This window comes from Plectropomus leopardus, chromosome 22 (genome assembly GCF_008729295.1).
Source record: "Plectropomus leopardus isolate mb chromosome 22, YSFRI_Pleo_2.0, whole genome shotgun sequence".
Lineage (NCBI taxonomy): Eukaryota > Metazoa > Chordata > Actinopteri > Perciformes > Serranidae > Plectropomus > Plectropomus leopardus.
The window spans coordinates 12,124,161-12,143,071 of record NC_056484.1 but is presented as its reverse complement, the minus strand read 5'-3'; the positions used below and the strand labels follow the sequence as shown (position 1 = coordinate 12,143,071).

At 39.9% G+C, this 18,911-nt stretch overlaps 1 protein-coding gene across 1 annotated transcript in view; it reads right to left on the bottom strand.

Moving 5' to 3' along the window:
• The window catches only part of LOC121961159 (synapsin-3-like), a 121,938-nt gene that overhangs the window by 81,139 nt on the left and 21,888 nt on the right, over positions 1 to 18,911 (bottom strand). The window contains exon 3 of the mRNA XM_042511037.1: positions 8,792 to 8,849. Coding sequence (XP_042366971.1) covers positions 8,792 to 8,849 — 58 coding nt within the window. The remainder of the gene's footprint in view (positions 1 to 8,791; positions 8,850 to 18,911) is intronic.

The window sequence follows — 18,911 nt, the reverse complement described above, 5'->3', positions numbered from 1 at the left end:
GTGATGTAGTGGCAGAAAAGCCTTCAAGAAATTTCAGTTTCACATATAGCTTATGAACAGTTTGTGGATAAAAGCTAAAAGCAGTTGGCATATCATCAAAAAAGAAAACAGATGGAATGCTGGTTAATGTCTAAGCCATTAAAGCCAATTAAATGTTGACGTGAGTACTGAAAGACCTTTAAGTGTAAGTTTAATTTGAGATAAAAGGTTAAATTTCAGTTGAACTGTAAAATGTGAGAGCTAAATGCCAGTCAGTGTCTAATCCATTAAAGATATAAAATGATAGGTATAGAAAGTACTGAAATCAGTTGAACTGTTATTTGAGGAGTAAGAGATGCTTACAACTGAACTAACAAGAAACGAGATTAGATAGAAATATGCCACTGTAGAAATGGTATACTATAGACATTTTATACATGTAGAAAACACTAGAACTAGCCAATAAAGTCTGAGTACTTAAAATAAAGCATACTTAATTATGGTTATGATGTGTATGGAAAAGAGCCCAGTGTATTTCTAAAAATAGACGCAGGTATTATGATGAGCCAATGAATGCAACATGAGAAAACAGATAGCTGTTCACAGAACAGAACAAAGCCATAATTGACCCTACTGAGCTTTAATTTTCCTCCCGAAAAATGCCTATTACTAACACTCACCTTGTTCTACTAATACTTTTTTTTATTTTTTGTTCCCCAGTGGAAGGCCAAAGTGGGAAAGCTGTTAATAAAATCGTTGTAGCCCAGATGGAGCCTCTTATTGTGTGGTTTCCTTTCATCTGGAAATAGATATTTTTCTGTGACACAAAGTGCTTCTTTCATTGCTTCACCTCTTTACTTTCAACAGGGAAAACACTGACCAACCAAGACCTGGATGATCTACAACTTTAAATAAAAAAAGCTACATAGAAGTAGTTGTTACATGACTCCCACATTATATGATTAAGGCCTTTATGCACAAGGGGCATCGCTAATGAATGCCACAAGATGTGAAGTACTCGCCTGCAAATATTTCATGTGGAACCTATTTATACTGGGCTGACTTGCGAATGGGCTACAGTTGCAACACTTAAAAAAAGTTTTGAACTGATCCTGGAGAAAATCTCTGCTCTTCCATAACACATTTTCTATCGTCTCCGGGACAACCGTACGCCGCTAGTCTCGAGCCCTGGAGCCAGCATCAGCCGCAGTCTAACTCTCAAGAGAGAAGATACACAGGCAATATTTGGAAGCCACAAGCTGTGTTCAAAACCACTCACTCACTCACTATTCTCTAAATGTATTAAATAGTGAGCTATATAGGGAATAATCACACGAGATTTCAGACACTGCGCTGGAATTTTCTGTACGTGACTGCGTCAATAAATGCTACTTCTACTCAAATTTGCTGCAAATTGTGGGTATTTTTGTATTGCACTATTTAGTGCACTATTTCTGCGATAGGGAACAGTTCAAACACAGCTACAGAGTAATTTTTTGTGGTAAGGGACCATCAGGCTATGCTTTCCACCCTGCGTTATGAGTTCAATGTTTTTTTTTAACATTTTCCTGTCCAGAAAAAAACGGTCTACATCAGATTCAGGCAGAATTGTTTGCACCTGTGCTCTTGTAATGATGAATGCCATTGTTCTTTTAAGTTGACAAGGTGCCATATGATTCTAACTGGCATAGGTGTGTGTCCTTTGTCAAAAAATATACTACCATGTGAACTAATAGCATGAAAAAATGACCCCAGTGTGTAAAAGCCTTTACTCGGGGAATAACAATGTGCAAAGATTATTTGGCTGGTGGTAAATTGTCATGTTGAAGTTATATGAGGTGAAACTATTCAGTGTTGTGTATGAATGTTCGGAGAGAACAGACTGTACTGATTGGATTTGTGGCTGCAGGTCAGATATTTTTTTTGTTGACCTCTGAATTTGAGAAACTCTTGATAAGCTCAGTTGAATCACATACTGGTGCAATTGAGAGGCCTGAAGTACAGTGGACCATTCATGTGTACCGCGGACAAGTACTTGCTGTTAATCACTTCCACCTTGTATAACAGTGAAATAATTCATCGAGGCACTAAATGTCGAAATTCAAGACAGATGCTAAATGCAGCAGAGCAGCAGAAGGCATGAGGGCAGCTGGATCAGTTAAAACGTTTGCAGCAAACCAAATCATCTGCCTTCAGCAAGTTCTACCCAGATGCCCTATGTCATGTGCAAATACCAGCCAAAAAAGGGTACGGATAACGTACAGCCAACCGCCTGTGAGCTGCCATGACTGCAGCAGAAAGGAGCGTGGACAGCGCTGAGGTCATGTGCCTGCTGAGCAGATGTTGCCCTGCCCGACCCAAACCACACATGGTCCGGCAACCCTGAAGAACCGCCCCTTGTTCTTTCACAAACAACAGACCCCTTCAAATTTAACTGCCTAATTTGTCCAATTGTGTAAATTGCAGTGTTTATGACATTGCAGGGATTGTGGGTAGCAAACAGGCAGTGTGTTTGGCAGACTTTTGCCGGGTGTCATTACGTCTGTGATCAATTTTGACTGCAGCCGGGGAACATTTGTTCACAATGGACTGTCATCATTTTTAACATCACAAGCAGCATGACAACTTTCAGTGCTTGAGATCTCAGCTCCAGTTTGGCACTGCGACCTACACACATGCAAGATACTTCAAAGGCACACATAAGGTGCTGTTGGTGATACCTAATCCCCTGAGCTGCAAATATCTCTGGAAAGCACCACTTTTCTGACTAAATAGTGGTGCCTTTCAGAGATGTCTGTATCCACGTGAAAGCATACGTGTCCAGATAACAAATCAGTTGAGTCAGTGGGCCTAATTATCTTCAGCCACCTACTGTGAGATAAAACTCTCTGTGGAAATAAAGAACACAACACACAAGTGGGTCAGACACAGGGGTCAACCTTTAAAGTGAGAGAAAAACTTTTGAAAAGAAAAACAAGAACATTTTCCTCCTACAATAGACTTGAATACCCAACAAGATTTGCAATCCTGAGGTAAAAGACTTTACACATCATCGGCTTAACCCTTTAACACATTAATCAACATCAGTTTTCTTGTGTTTCATTTAGAAACCTTTCACAAGCATCCAAACCTCTGAAACCTGAGAAAATTGTTTTGATTTCTTTCATAAGCACAGACTAAAAACATAATGAGCAACTTGGAAAGACTGCAAAACAAGGAAAAGTTGACACAGAAATCGCTCTCAATTGACTTAATATTGCACAACAGTAACTCCATGTCATTAATGTCTGGTAGCAAATGACATAAAAATACCTAAAAACTGATTTGTGTTGCGATGCTTTACTAAAAGGATGAAGAATGCATGACTTTGTTTTCACGAGCCGTCAAACAGAAAAGGTTAACTTTTAAGCAGTAAAGTGTGAGGCATCAGCAGGAAGATATGGGAAAACTGTGACATCCTGACACTCAGTATGCAGAAATACAGCAAACATTTTAATAATTTATCCAGACAAACTGTAGAAATTGCAGCTAACTGAGCTATGTGATGCTTGGTTTGGATCTTTGTTACCTTAAGCGATGATCATACCTGGCGATTCCATCAAATAAGTGCAAATATCGATTTCACTCCTGACCATCCAGTGTAATCATTTCTCACAGATAAGACAGATTTGTTAATGTAACTTGTCCTCTCTGGGAGACATATGGTGCAGAGTTCCAGGCTCCAGTTTGTATTGTGGCGCCGACAGGTGTCCCTCTCCTCCCAGTGGGTGTGTTTTTTAAGAGTATGACACATTGCGCTCTGTCTATACTGGAAGCTAGCCTCTCGGCCAGAAGAAGTCTCTATTGCACCTGCTCTACAAGTTTAAGAAAGAAGAAGATCTGGATATTTTTATAGCCGGAAAGTTTAATTTTTTGGCTTCACCTCTGAGCGCTTTTCATAGAAATGGGCAGGGCCCACCTCCACTACTGTATCCACTTCTCTTTATACATCCATGTTGTAAAGGCGGATTATGACAAAATGGAAAAAAACAAAGTGGTACATACCAGAGAAAAGAACTATTTGACAGTAATTTTTTTCTGTATTTTCACAATTTTCTGGATCGCATGTTTTAAGTGAGTCACAGGCTCCTGATTTGTGAGCACTGACCTGATGTAACTTCACATAACTCTCCTTTTAAACCCCAAGGGATTAACCGACAGAGTGAGAAAAGTTAATAAACAATTCCCAACTCTCTTCATGTTAAGAGTGATAGAGACATTTATGTATTTGGCTCAGGAGCCACATGCAGCGAGGCCCCTCTCTCTTTGTATTTCTGGCACTGTTTTTTATTTGGAATAATAAAAAGGAAGGTATGCTGTTTTACTAACCTGACTGTGAGGATAACTTGGCATGTTTCTGGCATCAAGAACTACTACTGAAAACATTTCATCATTTGGCAAAAAAAAAAAAAAAAGCGATGGCTTAGAGCCTGTTTTTATTAGTCAGTTAGGAGCACAAAGCACCCCCCACTGGCGCTCCCATAAGCATCTGCTCAGTTGATAAAAAAGTGATACCCGGTGGACACAAGACTTCAGACGGCTGCCAAATGTAACTTCAAAGTGGGTCATGTAAATGAGAGGGAACAATCCACAACAATAGGCTCACAGATTTGCTGGGGGGCAGTGGCTGGGGAAGATACAGGTGGCAGAGCCGCGTTAATGAGAAATGTTACATGGAAGAATCAAAGCTACTCTCTCTTTCTCTCTCACACAGATTGGCATCAGGCCTCCCCACTGCAGCATCACATGCTGCGCCGAGTCTGTGCTGGAGTCTAAAGATGGTACCTTATATGGCAGCAAGTAAGCCAGGGAAGAGTTATGTTGGTTTGGAGCATGTGAGCGCTGGTTCAGAGAGCTTCAACAGCATGAATATGATAGATGACAGCTAGCATATGTTGGGCAAGGTAAATGTCCATCCAACTAAGATAAAAATGATAATAATATGATAGAACATTACGGAAGTTATATCATATTCAAATCTAAATGTTTACAAGAGCGATAGTTGTATCACAGGACATGCAGTGTAAGAAAAAAACAATTGAACTTAAAAAAGTCATGCTATAACTTTTCAGCTGCTTGATACAAAAGGAAAACTCGCACAGTTCTCATTTCCTATGATTAATGTAACCAGCCAAGCCTTCCCCTTTATGACAGGCTACATGTGTGTACAACATAGTCTTGCAGCTATTATGGCAAGTGACACTTTCCTCTGTGTGTGTGTGTGTGTGTGTGTGTGTGTGTGTGTGTGTGTGTGTGTGTGTGTGTGTGTGTGTGTGTGTGTGTACAGGCAACATGTGTGTCGACCATAGACTTGCAGCTATTGTGGCAAGTGACACTTTCCTCTGTGTGTGTGTGTGTGTGTGTGTGTGTGTGTGTGTGTGTGTGTGTGTAGAGAAGTACCATAACCAAGCCGGCAAGTGCTGCAGACGCAGAGAGGTGCGTGCCTACCTGAAGCCACAGTATTTGGCACAAAGTGTTTATATAAGCCCAGTCATTCAGTATAACAACTGCAAAAAGGCCTGTGCTTTGTATTTGCTGCACAGTAGAAATCTGTTTAATGCAACATGATCACAGTGTCACCTGACCATTTTTTTTACTGCAGAGTTGCTGGCAGACTGTAAAGGCTATTTACCAGCTATGAACCAGGCTACAGCTAATTATGCTGGGGAAACACAGTACCATTTGAGCCTGTTTCTCACTTGAAATGGCCCGACGACTCATTTGAGAGTTGGACCAAGTTTCGTTGGGTGTCGTTTGCTGTGCAACGTCACAACCCAATCAGCTACTCCCAACTCGCCAGGAGATGTTTTGAATTTCTGACATGTCAGAAGTTTTGGTCAGGCTCTTTCACAGTTGAAACAGAGCATCAAGTCGTTTCCCTGAGGTAAGTGCTTTTTTTTCAAACATACAGTGTAGCTGATATCCAGCTACTTTGTTTGTGCTGTTAACTTTCTAACTCGTGTGTGTCTGAGGGAGACCGAGAGAGAGGTGGAATCCAAACTCTGACTGACCCTTTTTTTGCAGAAATTGACTTTCAAGCTCTTCTTTGGATATCTGTCATTATTATGAACCGTACCTCCGCTAGCAAACAAACTTCTACCTTCCCACATCCCCAGAGCTTTCAAACAAATTTTCGATGACAATTGTCAATAGCCAAAGCCATCCTCTGGAGTCAAGGGACCACCTTATTGTCATCAGGAGCACTCAGGTCACGGCTTGATGATCTGACCACACAGTGTGAGCACATAAATGGTGAGCTTTGGCTTAACTTCGCAGACTGTTTACTCAGAGTAGGAATTAAACAACATTTCTAAAAGGCGCTCAAACCTTACAGTGTATGCCCAGCTCAAAGAAACCAGAGGTCTCCCAGCTACGGTTTGGATCCATGAGGCTGGAAAGGTAGCGATAACACTTACGTTAATCTACAAGAGAAGTCGGTCTGATAAACAACCACAGCGAGCTCCACTGGTAGTCGACCACAACCTAAAAATGAGCGAGAGGAGCACCTAAAGAGAGCGCCCTTCTTTCGCAGTAAGCAGCACGCATTATTAATATGACACTTTACCCTGGACTGATTGAAGAGTATTGTAATGGTGTCATTGTGAGTCAACTAGTGTATTAAACTACCTAATTTCACCCTCTGAAAAGTCATATATCAGCTTTTATCAAAATTATTTTACTTTCTATGCAGATGCACTACCCTACAAAATCACACCAATAATTCTAAAACGATTAATTATTTATAAATAGAGCTTTTCTAGTCATTAGTTGAAAATTCCTGCTCTTTGTCATAACATAATATAAACTGCAGAAAAATATTGCAGAGTCAATTTTTTCCAATGTTATGCAGCCCGAATATTTGCATTTGAAAATGCATACATTTTAAATTCTAAGACTATTTGGTGCAAATAGTGTTTCAGTGCTGGCCATTAAAATAGTCTATTTGATGTCAAATGTTTGCTGGGGAGAGAGAGCCAACAAGAGAGAGGGATTAAAGAAAAAGGAAAAAAGTTCAGTGGCTCTCTCTGCTTTTATTGTCATCTCCTGAAAGGGTTCATCTCAGCATGTCGCTAACTTTTCACACAGAGATTGTGTTTCCATCGTCCTGAGGCTCTCAGCAAGAGCCTATGAAGAGTCTGGCTGCTGAAGGCAATTAGCGACTGACTTGTTATAGTCAGTGTGGAGGGGCTTCTGGGAAACAGTGAAGGGTCCAACAAGATGTAAGTAGGTCACAGTTGGAGCTATAGCTAAGCTTTGGAGGGGATCATATGGTCCCCCTCAATATCAACTTAAGGGGCCCAATTAACTTCACCATATTTTTATTGGGGTTCAATATCAGTGACACCACTTTCTTTTTCTTTTTTTTTTAAATCCAAGTTTGCATTTTACAGAAAAATCTTGACTCATATTCCAGCTCGACTCCTCCCCAGAAAAAAAGATGTGACCACAACAGTCGAGAGTTGAGCAAACAGGCTATAAAATCACCGGTCCAGCTTTATGTGGTCCCCTTTTTCCTTCTCATAAAAACCCACCACTCCATTTCAAAGACGGCTCCAGGCTCAACAATGGCTTGCAGATGTAAAACTGAAGTTATTTGAGGTAAATTAGATGTTATCTGCTCTCTGTAAATACTGTATGTCTAGACACATATTTCTGGGCACACTGTATATAATATTGGTACAATCGTGTTGAATTAAAATCAGCTACTTGGGCCAAAATTTTGGGAAATATGCTTTGCTTCCTTGAGAAGATTGATAGGTTGTATGATGAGTATGGTGCTAGAGCTATGAAGTGAAAAGCTAAGCCCAGTTATGCATAAAGATTGCAAGCAGAGCTTTACAGCTGTATTGTCTTATACACTTTAGTTTGAGATATAATGTGTTAATTAATGCCCTTTTAAAGGTGCTAGATGGTAAAATGTAATACTTCAGTTTTAGCCAGCTAGCCGTTTCCCCCTGCTTCCAGTCTTTATGCTTAACTAGGGTAATCTGGCAAAGCAAGCTTTTAACTCAGAGACATGCAAGTGGTATCAATAATCTCATTTTAATTTTGGCAAGAGGGTCAGTAAGCATATTTCCCAAAAAGATTAAACTATTCATTTAAGTAATGTCAGTAAAATTTGACTGGATGACCCTATTTCAAGGGAATTGGATATGAAAGGTCAGGGTGGCCATATTTAGAATTCCCAACTATCTTAAAATTTTAGGGGGTGTATAATAGATTTCATGAGGCTTTTTTATATTGTTAAGAAAAAAAAAATAATGGTATAAGAGTTACAATGTACTGTGAGAAGTTACCTCCAAGAAAAATCATGCACCCACGTGAAGGAAGAAGGCTCTATGCAGACACAAACACTGCTAAATAAAGGCAACAGTGCTGACAGAGATAACAGTGTTAACCAAGGAAGAACGGGATGGTTGGTACTAAGCTTCCCTGATTATGCTGTACCAATATCAGTGGTAACCACTGTATAAGCGCAGTGTAAAGCGACGGAGATGAGCAAGCCAGTGTGATACACACATGAACTAACATTCACAAACTGTCTTACCACAAAAAAAACACAGAGAAGCTGGTATCACAACACACACAGACACAGCGTGACTTCATTCTCTGCCCAAGATGCCATTACGCCACTATATCTTCATATAACAAACAGTGGTTTGCTGCTATATTAATGCTCTGAATGTCGCATACAGAACCTGTAAATGTAATAGCTTTGAAACGATGCATTTCAATATCTAAAAAGATAGAATTTATGTTAAATCCACCATACCTGCTCCACCCGAATCTCGTACTCTCCGTTTAGCTTCTTTCCTCGAAAATACTTCGCCCTGCAAAGAAACAGGAGACAAATTCTTAAGGAATCAACAAAAACTATGATGTTTTATATACAATCAGAGCATTTTATTCAACTAATATCCAGCAGATTTCACAATTCTACAATGGATACCAGTTGAGTGATTTATACAGATGACAAATCAATTGAATTGTCTTTCTTTAGGTTATTTGTGTTCTTCAACATGTGGATCCTCTCCTGCAGCAACAGTACACTGTATGTACTTCAAACATTTCTTAAAATCAAAACAACCTTAAAATATCCCTGTTTATTTGATTGTAGGAGAGCTGAAATTTCAACAGAACTTCCAAAATACCTTGTGAGCGGGCAAAATAATGACTCATATTTTCCATAATTACAGAATCTGACCTTGTGGGGCTTCGAGTAAACAGACTCTCTTGGCAAAGTCTAAATAGAGAAATAAAGTGCTTTTGATAAAGAGAAAACAATAAAAAAAGACAGTCTTTATGTGCATGATTTCAAAAAAAAAATTAGTGGCTGCATTTAATTGACATTTTTTGTTACTGTCATTACAGAAACACAGCATTCTTTGTAGTTTAAGTGAGCTCTTACACAGCTGTGATATTAGGTAGACATCTGAGACCACATGGAAAAGTACAGGAATCATTTAGCAGTGATACACTTGTTTTCTTGCGGTCTGAAGCTGTGAACTTGCAGTTACTGGAAGAGTTATCTCACTGACCATCAGACCTGCAGTATTTAGATTGACCGAGAGACAGATGTGGATTCACTGTGCTATTCAAAGCTGGTTCGTATACAGAAAAACCACAGTGGAAAGTTGACATTGTTGCATTTTTACTTTTGGTTCATTTAAATGCACGTTGCACAATAAAACTTGTTTGTTGGTTTATTGGAGTTCTGCTGACATGTCATCCCACCAGAGCTCGGTCAAAACCACTGAGATTCCTGTAACTTAAGCTGCGTATGTTTTTCTTTTCTGATGTTAATACAATTAAATGAATAACCCTGCAATTTATTTTTGCACTTTCATAAAGTCTGGGGACTTGCAAGTGGCCGAGCTTTCAAACAACCTCAATATATCCAGGCTTATCCCCAATGAGCTAAGCTCCAAAAATATAAAATCCTACATTTCCCATGATACAGATAAAGTGCATCTTCTGTGAATGTGTTTCCGATTGTTGTGGCTGTGTTGTTAGAGTGATGGAGAAAGATACAGTGCACAGAGACCATGCCGAGATCCTGGAGTAGCCCTGTCTCCAACACATTACTTTTATATTTAGTATTTATTTTTACTTTATATATTTAAATATAAATTAACCTGAGCTTTATCTCTCTTTCTATAACTATATCTTCGCCCTAAAACACGCTTAAGAAACACCTGGAAAAAAAACAGGTCTGTACTCAGTACTTTCTAGGAAGTGGGCTAAGATATGGTGCTGGTTATGGTCGCTTAGCAACCTCAGATGCAACCTGCTTCTGCTCTCTTGAAAGTCGGCACAGAGTGGACACAAGAGTAGCACCCAGCACCCAACTTTGCGTTTTCAGGGTGGTATAAGACATGGCGTGTTCACGGCCCCTTACCATGCAGCAATCAAACAGGCTTTATGGAAAATAAGGTGGTATTTTCAAGAAGTGCCACAATTAAACAATATATACTTGCTCTTTGTTGACTTGCCTGTTATTTCAACAGTGACATAAAAACAAAGAGCCCTTTTTGCTTATGGATTGTCAATCATTTAAAGCTTGTTTTTGATCATCTTATTTTTTATAGCCATGTTGTTACCCAGTGCGCTTTGGGTCTCAGCCTTGAACTCTCACCCCTTGCAGGCGTGGGACATTCTAGCAATCTGTTGAGGCTTCAGGCTGGAGCTGAGTGTAGCTGAAGATCTAGGCTACACGCTAGAGGCCTTTGGTTACTGGGACAGGCTGTTTGGGACTTACAGTGCCTCTCTACCTACTCACACCAAAACGCATTTTCCTTTTGCAGCACATACAAATGTCCTTTCCTTCTCCATGTGCCCCCTCCATGTCCGCATTTTTGTTTTTCATCTCCATGCATCTGTCCTTTCAAGTACGTTCATTAACATTCACTGAGGGAGAGCTTGTTCTTAACATCTCCCAGCTGCTTTGGGTCTCTTGCGGACTCATTCTCTGTAATTTTGGAAGCCGTGAATCTTCAGCATGACTGACCCACATACTAAGACAGGCAATGCCCCCTGTCACCCTGGACCACTACCCCTATGGAGCATGAGGTGGGACCCCTCAGGCTCACCAGCTAAAAATGACTGGTATGCGTTTCAAAGTATTGCAAAACATGTCGTCACTCCAAGTGATCAATTTAATTTACAGGCTGCTTGGTTCTTTGGTTTGAACAACCGCTTTACATGTGTCCAAATGTAAACATTGAGCTCTGCAAAGAGGTCTGGGCTTTCCCTCTCCCACTCATGCACACACCCACTATATAAACACCATGGAGCTGAATTCCTTTTTTACCATGAGAATATGCTCCTTTTTTTGTGTACTTCTAATAGGAAGCGTATGAGTCATGTATGTGGACAAGACCCATTGCCCCTCCAGGTTTTTTTTCATAGTTATCCCTGCCTCTATTTGTGTTCACTCTGCTAAACTTGATGTTGTACTAATACTGCTGTTTAAAAAAGAGATTTTCTATGCTGGACACATATTTTTACATGGTGACTGAACTCCACGTGTGTCAGTTTAGCTGATGTTTTCTCCTATGAAGAACACAAGGTTCCCAGTAACAGCAAAATGATCACGTTTCATTGTGATCAGACAGGGAATATTTTTGCTTGTCGAGGCCTTAAACAGTCAATAAATGATTTTTTGGTTATTTAAGGCTGATTTGTTGTGTGTGGGCTTTTATACTTGTGTGGCAGTGTGACTGCTTCGCTCTGCAATTACACCTCAAAAATGCTAGTTGGCTGTGAGGTTTCTATGCTACTGTGCTGAGTTTCCAGCCCGTTCTCTTCCTGAAATCGTAAAGAAGCGCCATTTTTTCAGTGCTTTTGGCGTAAGAGCAAGGCGCCTAAAGGCACCTTTCACACATGAAACACTGCCAAATGGCGGGAAGTGAGGACATAGCTTAATAGAACCAGATGTGGTTTTACCATACACTTGCAGATGACCGAACAGCAGTTTTGTTCATGTTTGTAAAATATGTGAGTATTATCGATGTGTTTTCACTTGTCTCTTGCACTGATTAGGCAATCGTAAATAATGGATTTTTGTCATTCTATCTTGTTATAAATCACCTCTTAAAACCTATATTTATAGACTTGCTTTTAAGTGATTTCATCTTTTTATTTATTTGTATTCATTTTACCTGTTTTATGTATGTTGTTTTAATTTCCGATTATATGTGGTTCTATAGTGTTTGGTCTTCTTTTTTGGGGGGGATTATTTTATACTGACATTTTGCATCCTGAAACTTGCATTATTTGTCCACTTATCTATATCCATATCTATAAAAATGTGTTTGTAAGCTTCTGTAACTTAATGGCAATCTTAGGTGCTTCAAAATGACTAACATACCTGTCGCCTGTGTGTATAGTTCATGCATTTTGTAAACTCAGCCAGAACACAGTGTTCCCCTGTCTCCTCTTACACATGCAATATGTGAACAAGGGAAGTACCAGCACTTAGTTTTTACGCTCAAACCTCTGACACCAATCAGTGTATTTTATTAAAAACGAAACACCTGCATCAATATTTAAAGAGGTTTGGAGAGACATTAACTTGATTGTTAGCTAATAGCCTCTTCCTACGACTCAGGGCAACCGTCTCATAGTACTTTGCGAAGTACATGAAGTAACCACTTTGCCAGAGAGGGGCTCAATTGAGCAATCACATGCCCATATCATTCAGAACAGCGCAAACAGACTGACAGCTTCTTGGCAAAGCGTCTTACATGACAGCCTGAGAGAGAGAGGGTGTGAGACATAGGGACAGAAATGGAGGGATTGTCGGTGGTGTGGAGATGCTTCTTTGCTTCAGTTCTGTGTACTGCTATTGTGCATCAGTCATTGCCAGAGGCCAAAACTGTCAGGACAGAGCAGCGTTTCCCCAGAGACCTCAGCCTCTCTGCTGGAATGCCCAGGAGGAAATTCAGCTCCAAGGCAGGGAGCGATGGGTGGACGAACAACCTCGTCTTCCCCTGTGATGCCTTCCAGTCATCCACATTGTATTCATATAGTACAATGAACATTTTTCCAAGAAGCTGATGTTATATTTAGATACACTTTAAGTGCCATGTTTGTGCTATTACTGATAGAGCCACTGATTATCTGCTGAAACACTATCCAAGTGTGATAGAAAGATTTCCCTGTAGTTGTACAGCACACACTGAAATAGACCTATGATAACATAAGAAAATCACAAAATGGGTTTCATGTAATGGAGTGCCACAAGAATGCCGTTTTTCTGTAGGCCAGTGCAGAAGTAAGCGTCGCCCCCCGTTACCTTGTCAGAAGGCCGACAGGAATTTTCCATTGAATTCTAGGTTATTGCAGGGCATAATCTCCGTGGAAAACAAACATTTACAATACTTACACTCTTTGTTCATCAGGATAATCTTCACAAATGAACTAAACCATGTTGGGGTATAAGCAAACTTCACCATTACTTAATATTGCAATCATAAGGAGGCTATAAAGCCACATATGGTGTGATGACGTTCTGTAGTCTCTCTTTCAAATTCAATGATTTACTCTATAATATTCACAAAATTAGAGATTTATTACAAAGTACATTAAATTGTACACATTTGTAGTTTAGTGTATTATTGTGCAGCATTCAAAAATTACTTTTTTCATTAGATTTCTCAGAGAGACTGAGCAGGCCAAGCATTTTTGTCTTTATATCCGAGTTATTTATTTAGCTTGGGAAACCCCACAATGTCCAGAAAGCATATGCACAAATTGGCCGGCAGATTCAAAAGAAACTACAAAACTTCTTTCTCAAGTTCTACCTGCTTGCTGAAGTTGTAAAGTAGCTTTCATTAAATTTAGGATTTTGGTGATGTGACTGATTGGTTTTTTTACAATTATGAGTCAGACTGTGTATTTCCATGGAAACGGAGATAACACTGACAAAAAGCTTTTTGATTTCAGAGGTATACATTTTGATTATATATTCTATTTTGTTGGTAAGAGTAGTATAATTGCAATATTACACTTGAGGGTGTGCTTAAACTTCATTTGTGGCAGGACAGTGATGCAGTCAGGACAGAGGTCCAAAAGCATCACTGTAATGTTGCTTAATTGGTAACTCCATCCCGATCCATGGCGGTGGGAGGGCGTTGCTGCAGAAACATTGTACCCCCAGGCTTCCCCAGTGAGTTAGAGGCCTAATTCTGAACAGCATTCAAAAACCCTTTAGCACTGAAACTATAGTCTTAGTGTTAGGTCTGTTAGCACCATTAGCTGGGTCACCACAGCTAACTTAGTAGTGCTAACAGTAGTTAACAATGCTTAAGAGGATTTGCGACTCAAAATTAAGGCCCTTCCCAACCTTGGAGGAGTCTTGAGGGCTGCCACCATGTTTCTGTTACACAGCAGCACCATCCACCAGTGGGTACAGCGTAGAGTGGTGAGCCATGTTTCCACATGCTAACATGGCTAGCAAGCTGTCTGTGTGACAGCAAAGCCAACAGAAAACAAAATAAAAGGCAAGACATTTGCACCCAAAACATTAAAATTTCACCATTTCTGACTTATGTGTTATTTTCATAAAAAATAACTTGCTAGTTATTGGATGTTGACTTTCACCAATTGAATCAGGTTGGAGCTGATGCCACTTGAAGCCATTTCTTAAATTGATTTTTTTGTACATTTCTGATAGTACAATAACCTATTTATCATGTTAAATTTTTTTCTGATTTTTCTCTCTGTCCTTTCACTCATATTTTCTCTGCAGACATTCTGCCTTTTGCACTCTAAAAAAAAATAGAAACATCATTATTTTCTCTGGAAGACCAAAATATAGCTTTAGACAAAATAGCAACATTTAAACCAAAATATACTCATCAGTGCTTGTCCCCTGATTTGTTAATAAAATAAATGAATAAATAAATTCAATATTACACATGACGTAAGTGTATCTTTTCAGTAACAGACATATAAACATGAAATCATTTTAGGGAATTTATTTTGTGTTTTTGGAGGAGATGTCGAATTTAGGGGGAAATTGTTGCTGTAGATGTTTCACTGGGCCTGATAGACCCAGATCAGCAACAGGTGCCCAGCCCGAGCTCTCTAAGAAGACGAGGAAAAACTCCCCATGAACATCAGAACAAGGCGATGGACATGGGAAGAAACCTCGGGAAAGGCAATTCAAAGAGAGGTCCCCTCTCCACGGACGGCTGGGTGTGTGTGCAGGTTTTTGTATCTGTGTTTGTGTTTGTGTTTGTGTGGGCGCGCATTAGAAATTGCTTATATGTGAGGACCAAAAATGTAATTGGTCCTCACATATGTGCAAGAACTAATGCGCGTGTGTATGGGGTTTTTTTGGGGAAGTCTTCTGCGTGGAAATCTTAGATGGAAAGATTTCTCATCTGGACGTCCAAGGAGGCCATGGCCGTGGTAACGTTGGCCCCTACCACAGAGCATTTAGATGGGATGGGAATGCTCGGGGATGTATCCATCTTCTCAGGAGCCTCAGGTGCAGCCTTTATCAGTGAAACCCACTTTGCTCTGGTGGACCGAGCACGTGCAGCCTTCACTGGTAGAGTTACTCTGGTGGACCATGCCATAGAGCGTTTTGGTGACACTGGAACACTTGGGGAGGTATCCATTCTCTCCGGAGCAGCTGGTGGCGTTGTCATCGGCACAGTCCATGCAACGTTGGCCCCTACCACAGAGCATTTAGATGGGATGGGAATGCTCGGGGATGTATCCATCTTCTCAGGAGGCTCAAGTGCAGCCTTAATCAGCGAAGCCCACTTTGCTCTGGTGGACCGAGCACGTGCAGCCTTCACTGGTAGAGTCACTCTGGTGGAACGTTTTGGTGACACTGCAATACTTGGAGAGGTATCCATTTTCTCTGGACCCTGATGTACAATCTTGTGCAGTACCCTCTTGACTTTGGCTGGTTTTCCTTTCAGAACCCTTGGAAGACGTGCACCAAGGGTTCTCCTCTTGGGATATTTCTTGACCAGTCTGCTCCTTTTTTCATCTGGGCTGTGGTTGTCTGCCCTTCTGATCCCGGCTGGATTTACATCCTCCCACTTCCTTTTATTGGAAGCTTGCTGCATGGTGGTCCACAAGTTGATGTTAGGGTTTACAACAAACATCTTTGCTTAAATTTTGCAAAATCTGAATTCCACTCTGTGTCTGCTCTCGAAGTCTGACGATATCGAAATGAAGAACCAAAAACCTCGCCTGAATTTATAAGCTCTGAGAATTCTAGAACTTTACATCACAAAGTGATCATGATGTCACTGGCTTCTACGCTTTCATCATAAAGTGCAGTGATGTCATCAGAGCATTCCATTCAAGTCCATTTTTTTTTCAAATTCAAACAAACAACAAAATAAAAACAAATCCAAAAACAAACAAACAAACAACAAAAACATGTTGCCAGAGCACTTTTACAGAAGATCCAGAAGTTCCATAGTGCCCACTGACCACCCACACTTTCCATTAGTTAGTTAGCCACTCTACACTGTACCCTCCGGGTGGGAGGTAGGCGATCACCACTGTTGGATGGTGCTGCTGTTTAAGGGTAACATTGTGGCAATCCTCCGGGCTCCTTCACAGTTGGAAAGCGCCTTAATTTTGAGCCACAAATCCCCTTAAGCATTGTTAACTACTATTAGCACTACTAAGTTAGCTGTGATGAACCAGCTAACAGACCTAACACTAAGACTATAGTTTCAGTGCTAAAGGGTTTTTGAAGGCTGTTTGAAATTAGGCCTCTAACTCACTGGGGAAGCCTGGGGGTACAATGTTTCTGCAGCAACGCCCTCCAACCACCATGGATCGGGATGGAGTTACCAATTAGGTAACATTACAGTGATGCTTACGGACCTCTGTCCTGACTGCATCACTGTCCTGCCACAAATTATGTTTAAGCACACCCTCAAGTGTAATATTGCAATTATACTACTCTCACCAACAAAATAAAATATAGAATCAAAATTTATTAATGTAGAGGGGCAATTAGCTCTGAAGCCAAAAAGCTTTTTCTCACTGTTATCTCCGTTTCCATGGAAATACACAGTTTGACTCATAGCTGTAAAAAAAAAACATCAGTCACATCACCAGAATCCTAAATTTAACAAAACCTACTTTACAACCTCAGCAAGCAGGTCAAACTTGAGTAACCACCCAGCAACAAACACATTTTCTAGTTTCTGTTGAGTCTGCTGGCCAATAATATGCAAATGCTTTTTAGATATTGTGGGGTTTCTAAAGCTAAATAAATAACCCAGATATAAGCACAAAAATGCTTAGCCTGCTCAGTCTTGAAAAAACAGAAAAACTCTGAAAAACAGATTAAGCTTTACATTACTTGAATTTTTAAGCAAAGTTTCAAGTTACATATATATTTGTTTGAATGAAAAATTTTAACCATATATCACATCATTTCTTACTAAGTTTTACAAATAGGGAAGAATGAGTCCTAGAACCCAAAAATGAGTTAGCGTTTTAGCACTCACGGTTCCCTCATCTTAAAGTCAATAGGTTTTTGGTTTGAAGTCTGAAATTAAAAAAAACAAAAACAAACAAACAAACAACAAAAACATGTTACCAAAGCAGTTTACAGAAGATCCATAAGTTACATTATTTAATACACAGGTGTCACATATGCAGGTTCTATGTTATACTGACGTCGTTCATTCTTTGACTGTGTACAATAACACATAACTAATTGTGTACAATTTAAAGTAATAAATCTCTAATTTTGCGAATATTAGAAAGCAAATCACTGAGTTTGACAGTGAGTTATAACCAACGATCACTCTGCAGTAGACAACTGGCAATTTATTTGAATAGTGGAAATATGTAGGCAAACTTACCTGTTTTGTTGTTATTTACAGCCATAACTGGAAAGTTCCTCGTCGGAAATTGCAGGCAAGGTAAAACGATGACTTTTGAGAGAATTTTCTTTTATACTTTTACATTGTTTATATTTTTCTAAATATGGTATGTCTGAAAACAAAATATTAAGTCTGCACATTAGCAACACTGTGGGTATAGTGCTGTGGCTGCCTTGGATAAGAGAGTAGATAGTAGTAGTTGGTAAAAAGTTATTGTGATAACTAATCTGTTGGAAATTTACCAACACAATTAAGTTGTGCTGTTGTTTTCACTGTCATCGTTTTTTCTTCCATATAAAACATTTTTCTTGGCTGCTGTGGCCCGAGTGAAACTAGTGACCAAAGACGGGATATGATCAATGTTGATTTATGGAAATTAATGAAAAACACAACACATCTGTTTAGAGGGTGACTGCTAGAAGACTCGAGGGACACCACATGGTGGCTTAAGTAATAAAAACAAGATTACATCTGGAATCACCAAAGGCCTGTCAAGCAAATTAGACATCTGGCCAGCGTTGTTGAAACTTTTATCTTGACATTTTTTCAGCCTCACAGTACAGAGATTTGAACTGCAAAGCAGCATACGGTATGCCTATTTCCTCATCAACAACTGGACTCCTGAAAGCAGGTTTAATTAAAGATTTACAAAGAAGAAGCCAACATAATGACACAGACAGGTTGTCAAAGCAGCAGCCAAATATTTGGTCATTTATATGAGTTGCACTCGCATCAGGGGGTTGAGTTTTAACTGTTACCTGTGGATTGATGCTCTACCTGCACCTTTGGAAGTGGCCTCTGAGACTTAACAACATTTCTATGCAACAATTAAAGTGTCAGAAAAAGGAAAAAAAGGTTTTTTCAATGATTTTGAGGCAAACATCAAGACTACAGTGTTTACTTGTTAGTACAACTAACCATGCCAACACTGCCAACTGTGCTAACAGAGCTACCAAAAGGTAACAGGGTTTAACTATGCTGAAGGGGGTTTGCAGCTCATAATTGAGCCACTTATTC